This window comes from Rhagoletis zephyria, unplaced genomic scaffold, assembly GCF_001687245.7.
Source record: "Rhagoletis zephyria isolate East Lansing unplaced genomic scaffold, Rhagoletis_zephyria_1.1 Rzeph_scaffold_00694, whole genome shotgun sequence".
NCBI lineage: Eukaryota > Metazoa > Arthropoda > Insecta > Diptera > Tephritidae > Rhagoletis > Rhagoletis zephyria.
In genome coordinates this window covers 85,062-95,523 of record NW_016157778.1, presented here as the reverse complement: position 1 = coordinate 95,523, position 10,462 = coordinate 85,062, and the positions used below count along the sequence as shown (strand labels likewise).

The 10,462-nt window shown below is 36.1% G+C and overlaps 1 protein-coding gene across 1 annotated transcript in view; it reads right to left on the bottom strand.

Annotated features, from left to right (window-relative positions):
* LOC108361076 (nuclear pore complex protein Nup205-like) overlaps nt 1-8,472 on the bottom strand; it is a 93,741-nt gene extending 85,269 nt beyond the window's left edge. Inside the window, exons 1-2 of the mRNA XM_017613603.1 lie at nt 8,468-8,472; nt 7,927-8,305 (exon numbers count right to left, since the gene is read on the bottom strand). Of these exons, the coding sequence (XP_017469092.1) occupies nt 7,927-8,305; nt 8,468-8,472 (384 nt within the window). The remainder of the gene's footprint in view (nt 1-7,926; nt 8,306-8,467) is intronic.
* Between the last annotated feature and the right edge of the window lie 1,990 nt (nt 8,473-10,462).

Here is a 10,462-nt window from a genome sequence, read left to right as displayed (position 1 = left end):
TTCGATCGGGTTCAAATCGGGCGATTGTGAGGGCCTATTCACGAATTCAAGTGTATTTGCAAAGTTGGTTGAACGAAAAAAATCTACTAGAAAATCGACCCGTGTAAATGACATCTCAACCACTAGCTGGTCGATTTTCCAGTCTACAGATATCGACCCTTATAAGGCCGCTTTAGCTCCTTATTTGTACAAGGATACGAGGAGAAATGAATTGTTTTTTATAAAGATAAGAAATGCACATCTACTACGAATACTTGATATTTACTTCCATTTTTGTAGTCCGAACCCAGCAAAGAGCGCTCGGTGAAGGTCAGCTAGTGATCAAATTTGCCAACAGGGCTGCCAAACATACATAGCTATGAAGTGCCATATTGAGGATAAAAAAGTGCTAAAACGTGCCAAATAGAAAATTAAAAGTGCCAAAAAAGGTGTCATTCTCTTTAGTTCTTCCCATTAGCATTAAAATTAGACAAATTAAAACAAAAGCCCAATGTCAAAGTAAGATAAACCAGTTGTATACACTATAGAAATTAGAAAATTTTAGTTGAGAAAAAGAAGTATACGCAAAGGATTTCACAAAAATGTATTTAAATTTGGCTTTTTTTCAAAAGTGCCATTTTGGCACTTTGTGCAAAATTGAAAAATTCAGTGCCATTTCATGTAAAATAGTGCCGAAAATGGCACGGTTTGAGCCAAGTTGGCAGCCCTGATCGCCAAGTTTTTAATTTAAAAAAGCACCAAAATACTGAAAATAGCGCTATTTCCCCCAAAAAAAACACCAATTTTGTGTTGCTGTGTTTAATGGTATTTTCGCATATAAAGCTGTATGTTCAAATATTTTAGGTAATCACACAATGAAACTTGTAAATATTTCCAACTATGCGCAGTTAATCAATTTAATAATTTATTTATTCGTAAAACAATTTCTAAAACTTGGTTTTTCTAGAGGCTCTATTTTCATGAAATTGCTTACTTTTGTACAACTGCGTACACCCAGCTAATTAGCAGAATATTCTATGGATTCCGTGATAGAGACTGTGTGAAAATATTGCGTTTGGATTATCTTGGAGCATATTATTCAGAGGAGAAGCTCGGCCAAACACTAACATATGTGTAAGTCAAATACAATGTCACCATAGAATCACCTTTTTATTATAAAATTGCCTTGAAAAGGGCACCAAAGAACAAAACAAGCGCTAAACTACACAATTTTTGCCTTTTAATTCCCTAAACGCACTTAATTTCTTGCGAAAGGCACAAAGTTGGCAATAGTTATATCGATGTAAAATTTGCTCATATACAAGCATGGACAGAGAGTGAGCGCCTGCTTAAAGAGCGAAAGCATCACATGCAAATACATGCGAGAGCGTAACAAAGCGAACGCAAATTCATTCAAACGTAATTGGCACACTAACACAATCACGCTTTCATCTCGCGTTTACTTGTGGTAGTGATCACATCTGCTCATATACACTCCTCGTCATTTGAATTGCACACCCTTTCAATTCTCAGTATTTACAGTTTTCCGTTTGTTTATTTAAAATAAATTTTTTTGTAAAAATATCGTCACTACATACGAATAAAGGCGCGCTGGTGTTTTGACGGTGAAAAAAAGCGTTTAAAAAAATTTTGCGAAAAAATATGCTTATAAAAAACTTTGGCGAAGTATGTTAAGAGTATTTGACGCTGAAATTTTTTATACTTGATCTTCTTGGTCTTCAACCTAATTTTCTACGTTGGATCTCTTCATACCTCTATGATAGATCACAAAGGGTAATGTTTAAAAATACTATTTTTGACGTCATTGATGTTACTTCAGGAGTCCCGGGCCGATTTTGTTCTTGCTTTTTATATTTCTACAGATATAAAATTTTCAAAAATTTGTATGTACGCAGATGATGTGAAACTTTATAAATCGTACGTATCAATCAAAGAAAAGCATTTGCTGCAAGCAGACTTAAACAGCATGGCTAACTGGTGCTATGTAAATCGTATGCCTCTAAATCTGGAAAAATGTAAAGTAATGTGCTTCTCGCGAAGAGCTATTCTTTCATATACGATAGATAACCATAATTTAGAACAAGTATACAATTTTGTGGTCAAAAGAATTTAGAGACCCTTATATCACTAAAATCCTGTTTACAACATTAGTTAGACCGATTCTAGAATACGGTTCGGTTGTTTGGAATCCAAGGTATCAAATTTAGACTTGTCAGTCGCAGAGAAATGCTTGGTACAATTTTTATGGTTAAATTACTGACAGGCTCAATTTCAAGTCCGCTTTTTCTGGGTGAAGTTAGCTTTAAAGTTCCCTCCCNGGCTCAATTTCAAGTCCGCTTTTTCTGGGTGAAGTTAGCTTTAAAGTTCCCTCCCGTGTACCAAGACACTTTTATCCCCTATTTTTGAAAACTTGTAAAACTAATTCTGAATTACACGAGCCACTCCGTTGCTTATGCCAGGATTTTAACTCCATTCCAGCATATTTCATACATCTGATTCGCTATTCAGCATTAAGAAAGCGATACCAACCCATCTCAATAAATCAATTATTAACATAAAGATATAAAATCAGTTGATGAATTTAGTTCTGTAGCTGAACAGTTTTAGACCTCGACATTTAACAAACTCCGGCCTATCGTGACTCGGCGCAAGAAATTGAAAATATTGGTTCCGTACGTCATGCGGACTGCGCCCCTCGTGCGGATGGGCGGGAATGGAGGGTAAAAACCGGTGGGATTATTAAAAAAAAAAGGTCAAAATATCGGACTCCTACATTTTGCTCTAAGAAATTTCCGTTGGGATTCTCAATTTAACCTTCCGCCTTATACGGGCCGATTAAAACTTATTAATCTTCCTACACTTGTCAGTCGCAGGGAAATGATTGGTACAATTTTTATGGTTAAATTACTGACGGGCTCAATTTCAAGTCCGCTTCTTCTGGGTAAAGTTAGCCTTAATGTCCCCTCCCGGGTATCAAGACACTTTGTCCCTATTTCCGAAAGCTTGTAAAACTAATTTTGAATTGCCCGAACCACTCCGTTGCCAGGAATTTAACTCTCGTTCCAGCACATTTGATATATCTGTATCGCTTTTCAATAACTAATTGACTAACATAAATACATAATAACCAGCTAATGAATTTCGTTCTGTTTTAGACCTCGCAACTACTATTTTGTGGACAACTGTTATGCTTATTATTGTTGCTATTAAGGGTCAAACTTTATTAAACAAAATTTAATGGGCTAAAAAACTGCATGATGAACTTTTTTCTAGAGAGCGTAAGTAAAAAGTGCAATATTTGAATGAAATTTTGCAGAATTTTCTTAAATTTTGCACAAGTTTTGGAACTTTGAAATTTGGGGTTTTTTTTGTAGAATTAACCACATTTTTACAAAAAATTTGCGAAAAATAAAATATTCCAAAAATAGTTGCCCGNTGCGCCCCTCGTGCGGATGGGCGGGAATGGAGGGTAAAAACCGGTGGGATTATTAAAAAAAAAAGGTCAAAATATCGGACTCCTACATTTTGCTCTAAGAAATTTCCGTTGGGATTCTCAATTTAACCTTCCGCCTTATACGGGCCGATTNAAAAAAAAAAAAGGTCAAAATATCGGACTCCTACATTTTGCTCTAAGAAATTTCCGTTGGGATTCTCAATTTAACCTTCCGCCATATACGGGCCGATTAAAACTTATTAATCTTCCTGCACTTGTCAGTCGCAGGGAAATGATTGGTACAATTTTTATGGTTAAATTACTGACGGGCTCAATTTCAAGTCCGCTTCTTCTGGGTAAAGTTAGCCTTAATGTCCCCTCCCGGGTATCAAGACACTTTGTCCCTATTTCCGAAAGCTTGTAAAACTAATTTTGAATTGCCCGAACCACTCCGTTGCCAGGAATTTAACTCTCGTTCCAGCACATTTGATATATCTGTATCGCTTTTCAATAACTAATTGACTAACATAAATACATAATAACCAGCTAATGAATTTCGTTCTGTTTTAGACCTCGCAACTACTATTTTGTGGACAACTGTTATGCTTATTATTGTTGCTATTAAGGGTCAAACTTTATTAAACAAAATTTAATGGGCTAAAAAACTGCATGATGAACTTTTTTCTAGAGAGCGTAAGTAAAAAGTGCAATATTTGAATGAAATTTTGCAGAATTTTCTTAAATTTTGCACAAGTTTTGGAACTTTGAAATTTGGGGTTTTTGTTGTAGAATTAACCACATTTTTACAAAAAATTTGCGAAAAATAAAATATTCCAAAAATAGTTGCCCGTTGTAAAAAATTCGCTGTACTTAAACTTTATTGACTGACTGTATGTAAATGCATGTGTGTGCACCTATCTATTAATATCGTTGAATTATTTTAATATCTATTGCAAAATTTTATACAGACAAGACTAAAAAGTAGAAAATAAATGGTATAAAAAAACTTTTTAATATACAACGCTTTTATAAATGGACTAAAAAGTAGAAAATAATGTTTCTCAGTCCCATAGAATTTGTTTTGATAACTTTTGATTTTGAAATTTTAGCAAAAGTCGTTATAAACAATTTATGAGATTGAAAATGAAAAGCGTGGGGCGCATGCAATACAAAGCATTATATTTAATTGACAATAGGCAAACTACATAACATATACCTAACATTTCTACAGAGAAAGTACAAATTTGAGATCGATTTTAAGCGGTCGTTACTCATATATCCACATACATATGAACATATATTACCCTTCATATCAATTCAGGTGTCTATTACATGCGCCCCACGCTTTTCATTTTCAATCTTATAAATTGCTTATAACGACTTTGCTAAAATTTCAAAATCAAAAGTTATCAAAACAAATTCTATGGGAATGAGAAATATCATTTCTACTTTTTAGTCCATTTATAAAAGCGTTGTATATTAAAAAGTTTTTTTTTAATTTATTTTTTATATTATTTTTTATTTTATTTAACGTTTGGAAACTTTTTTGATTCATCTTTTTTCTTTCACTTTCAGTTTCTCAAATCTTTAGTTTTTCCTGTTTAAAAAAAATATTTTTTTCATTTTGTTTAGTTTTTAGAAAACTTATTGCTAAACGATAATAACACTATTAGCACATCTTGCAATTAGTTATTAGAAATACAGAAAAGGGCTTTCAAGATAGTTGCCGAAATGTTAAGACTTCCGTCTCTCGAAAGACTGAGGTGAGTTGAAAGACAAATGCCAGAATTGACCTGTTATTGGTCTTGTTTGTCTTTTAGCAAACAATTTAATTAAATAAATTTTTTTTTTCCTTTTTAAAGCAATAAAATCTATAAACCAAAAGAAAATTAAATCAAAAAAGCAAAAAAATTCAATATAGTTTATTATATCGGCTAACACGCACATAGATCATCTTGCTTACGCTGATGATATTTTAATTTTTTCTAAGACTAAGGCCTTGACGCAAGTAAAAATAATTGTTTCTAACATACTAAGCGATCTAATCAATTGGTTCTAAGTATTCTTTAGTTCATATAACTACACCCGTAAATGTAATTAGGGCTATTATATTAGGAACAGTTGACTTTAGACTCGTAATTTACGGACACTGCGCGAAAAAAAACATCTTAAATTGCTAGAAACACCTTACCATGCAGTAGAGGAGAAGAAGCATCCATGCATTTCCCACCTCGCCAATAAAATCCATCTCTCACGTCGAATCGTACTTCCAACAGTTCCATACTCATAAATGACCTGGTGTGTTATGTTCAAGCTTAGTTTTGGAAAGAACCTTTATTTTATATCTTCAATAATCCTTCGCTTAAGAGCCTCTCCTTTATTTTTGTGATAAACCGCATATAAAAATGTCCCTTACCAGATCTTCACGTATATCCCCGAATTCACAAGTTTTGCTCAGATTTTGCAATGCGGCAGCGTACTGACTTATTGTCTCTTCCGAGGATTGACGTTTCGTAAAAAACCTGTGGCGCTCTATTACCATATTGACGTTTGGAGTGAAATACATTTCCAGTTTGCTCCATAAGTCGCCATATTGGACGCTGTCTATATCGACATTAAACGAAGTGAAAATGTTTAGACATTCTGCACCCAGATGGTGCAAGAGAAGTGCATTTTTTCTTTGCTCGGTTTGATTATCTAAAGCAGATGCACGCAGAAATATTTTGAACTGCGTACTCCAAGCCTTCCATTCCGCCGCCAGATTTGACGCTCTTATGTTCAAAGGTGCTATGGTAGTGGCAATAGATAGCACTCGCTGTGCCTCTGACATGGTAGCGTTGCCTTCATCTACCATTTTTAATTTTTTATAAACGTAGTATATACTATTTTTATTTAATAGCTTAGCTTTGGTTGCGCGTTTTTAACTTTTGAGTTATTTCGTTGTGCAACTATTTTAATTGACCCCACCTGACGCCATGTGTTATGTTCAAGCTTACTTTTTGAAAGAACCTTTATTTTATATCTTCAATATAGGGATGTGTTTTACAAAGTTCAGTAATAGTACAAAGTAATCGATTATTAGTAAAGGTTAATGCTAACGTTGTGTTTACACCACAGTAATCTTACAACACCTGGGAGCTTATTTTCACAGACGGTTCCAGATATGATACCAGCTGTTATTTTGCAGTATCAAAAGGCATAGGTGTTTCCATTTCGCATCGATGCTTTTCCCGCGTACTGCTCAGCATTTACAGCCGAATCAGCTGCATTACTAAAAGCTGTACGTTTCGCCTCTAAAAACGAAGAAAGTTTCGTCATATGCACGGACAGTAAATCAGCCATCGAAGCCTTTTTAACAGTGCTAATGATTATCATATAATTTCGAAATCACGTGAAATACTCTTTCGACACAAAAACACCATTAAAATTATATGATTATCTGGGCACGTCGGAATAGAAGGGAACGAGTTTGCACGCCATGATTTCTGTGTTAAAACTTACTTCAACACAGTATTTAAATCTAAAGAACTGACATATTCATTGCTCTGCAAAACCTCCTGTCAGCAATTTTTTTTATATAAATAGGTATAATTCGAATTGCAATAACCCCTATCTGGTCTTTAAACTAAAATAAAATGAATTAAAAGTAAAAAACTAGTTTTAATATATAGCGTGAATTTTTAAGACAAGCGGAGGTACTTCAAATTATTAACCTTTTTAATAATAGCTGTCAAAACAATTTTTTTGCTCTCCTGAAAAATTGAGTTTTTGCAGATAGAGGGTATTGAACATAAGCCCTGGATATGTATCTCGGTAACCGTTCTACCAATTTGTACCAAATTCGGTAAGGTTATTGTGCTCGCCACATAGAAGCAAAACGTTATTGAAATCGGACTAAATTTACGGCCACTTTTCATATATCGGTTAATTTCAGAAATGCTTGAAACTTCTATGTTTCGAAATTTAAGGACGCTAATTTAATCAAAATTGATAGAAACAACAATCTCTTGAAACGAAGTAAACATATATTTAATACTTGCGCCGGGTATTTAATGTTAGGCTCCGCACGAACTTTGATTTTCTTACTTGTTACTTTTATTTTTGATCGAAGAAATAAAGGTCATAATTCAACTTTTATATTTGCCTGAAAAAATAAAAGTCGAGTTTTAACTATTATATTAGACTGTAAAAATTATTACATTTTACAATTTTAGCTTTTATTTTTGACCAAGAAAACTAAATTATATTTTAACTTTTGTATTTGATTGAAAAAATAAGTCAAATTTTAACTTTTACTTTTGACCGGAAAATATAAATCAAATTTTAAGTTTAGTTTTTGACAAATGCTTATTAACTCTTTTGAAAACAAGCTTAAAATTTACGATCCCTGCTTAAATTTTCTCAGATATACTTCCTACTCACCAAAATTGTCTCGCAATCGAATGAGCCGTTTAGAAAAAAGAAGTGAATTACCGAAAAATATTAATACTTACCTCTTTTGGTATATCGGTTTCCCAAGAAATTCCATTAGTTGCTCGAACAAGGTCACGAAGGGAGTAAATTAATGCTCTTTTGCCATCATAGTAAAGTAGCACAGCAACTAATCCTCTTGACAATCCGGGGTGCTTAAACATTTCCCTTTGAGCAGTGCAAAGTAATTCTAGAGCCATCATTTCGTCAACATTGAACATGTCAGATATTATTAAAGTTTCGTCAATTAATTCTTTCGAAATTGGTACAGTTCTGGAATATTTTGATGTGGATACTCCATCTAATATTCCATTTTTTAATAGCTGCCGGTGTTTTTCATTTTTTTGCTGGAAATAATAGTAAAAATTAATAAAGGCATACCAATAATATATTAGTTTCAATCTAGAAGTACATAAACTTTACTACTTGCAGGGTTCTTATTAACCTTAACCTTCTTAACTCATTCATTTATTGTTTTACTTTAATTAAATAGTTTAAAAAGAATGGTATGACAAAAGAAAAAGGTGAAAGATCTTTTTTCAGTCATACTTTACAACCTCATACCTCATGACTTGATTTAAAACAAAATGTAACGAATGAGTAGACATGTTTTCAATTGCAGCTATTTTTACAGCGATGAGTGATAAGCATCTTATTATTTTCGTTTTATGCTGTGAACAAATGAGATAGTGACTATATTTGTAAAGCATTTGATGAATTTGTTTCTCAATTTTAGACAAACAATGTATATCAAAATATTTTGTGCATGGCGGCTTTTTCGAATGCAAGTAGTTAAAATAACGTTAAGGTCCATTTTATGCTTTGGAAAAAAAATTTTAGCAAGTGACGGGTGGGACAGTATTTTGTGACAGATGCGACGAGTCACTATTGAGGACACATATATAGTTCGTGATTAAAATAAGCACTACTGATTTGATATTAATGGACCTTATTTAAACAATGTGATAGCTAAAGTATTTGTACGTTATGTTAAACAAAAACATTTTTTGCTGTGACGGGTAGGACATCCAATAAGCATTTCTTTTAACGCTAACAACTTTTCCATAAACGTAGTTTTGTAATAACTAACTACTATTTTAAAGTCCATGAGTTTTTCTTTGTTTGGAAAATTATTTTTTGCACTCTCACTTTCAATACACAGAAAGGTTAAAAAATACTAAAAAAATCTAAATAAAATAAACTAAATATTAAATAAAAAATACTAAATAAAAAAATATTATATCAGAGACAGTCGCAGAGTTGGTAGCTTAGCCGAATCATGGCCAGTCCTTATCAGCGGATGGTAGTGCAATCGTTTCTTTATCTGTGTATATTGGGCGAGTGCCTCTATTCCCCTGGTTCGGGCTGCTCGTTTACGGTGACCAAGAACTGCCGACCCCCTAATCCAGGGTGTTAAGCGACACCGTGCCCATTGGAGGGTTTGCAGCCAGGTGGTTTACCAGACCGGCTGTATTATAACGGCGTCTTCCTAATACCAGGCCGCCTCAGGCAGTAACGGTGTCCTTGCCGCGGCATGGGGTGCTGCGTCGTTGGGCAGGTGGTCGTATGAACAAGATGAATACAACTAAAACAAACCAAAACAAAAACATTAACGAAAAAACCAAAACCTCGAGCAGCGAAGGATCGTCTGTTCCGGCATTCAAAGCTGACTCTACCCCGGTTGGGGGTCATGAGGAGGCGAAGACATCTCTGGCTAAAGCCCCGAGTGGGGCCTGCACGGCCAGCGCCGTAGAGGAGCTGGCTAGCGATAAAGCTTCGAGCAGCGGAGGGTCGTCCAAGTCGATACCCAAAGCTGTCTCTGTCCCGGGTAGGATTTCTAGCCCTGCAGAGGCGAAACCGCCCTGCGTTAAGGGCTTAAGTAGGGTCTGCACGGTCGGTGTCTCAGGGGGGTCGAAGCCAGCTCCTTCTGGTATGTCGGCAATGGCGGCGGAATTCTGCCGGTAGCGGGTAGTGCCTGTGCGAAATCGCCCAGAGTATCTGGGGGTGTGGTGCGTGGCGGAACCGCCAGCACCAGCAGGGGCTTCTCGTCGCGTATCTTCAGAGCTTCGGAAACCTCGGATGGGCCAGCGCGGCGAGAAAGAACGGCTCGGAACGTCGCACGGCCGCCAAAATTTTAGAACGCTACGGCGATCAGTGTGCTATCAAATTACTTATCAGCATGCCCGAACGCTCGAATGGGCTAAAACAGTGGTCGGCGATGCGGAGTCCGCACAGGGGACGGTAGCCGAAGGCGAGAATGCGCTATTGACTATAAAGCGGCAAAGATCGAGGAAGGGGGAAACCTCTACCATAAAAAAAACTTCGTACGGGGCCGGCTCCTACGTTTAGCGAAATCGCTAATCTTACCGGCTCCGTGGAATTAGGGGTCATGGACCGCAGCAGGGAGGACGGCGGCATCACTCACGAAGAGTGCAAGCGTGTGGCGGCCGCCATGTCGGCGGTATTTATGAGGGTGGTCAGGGGAAACCCAGGGCCACCGCCTAGGTGTGGGAGTACCGGATGGCACCACGGGCTGCATAAGCTCACGAGGTGCGCCGA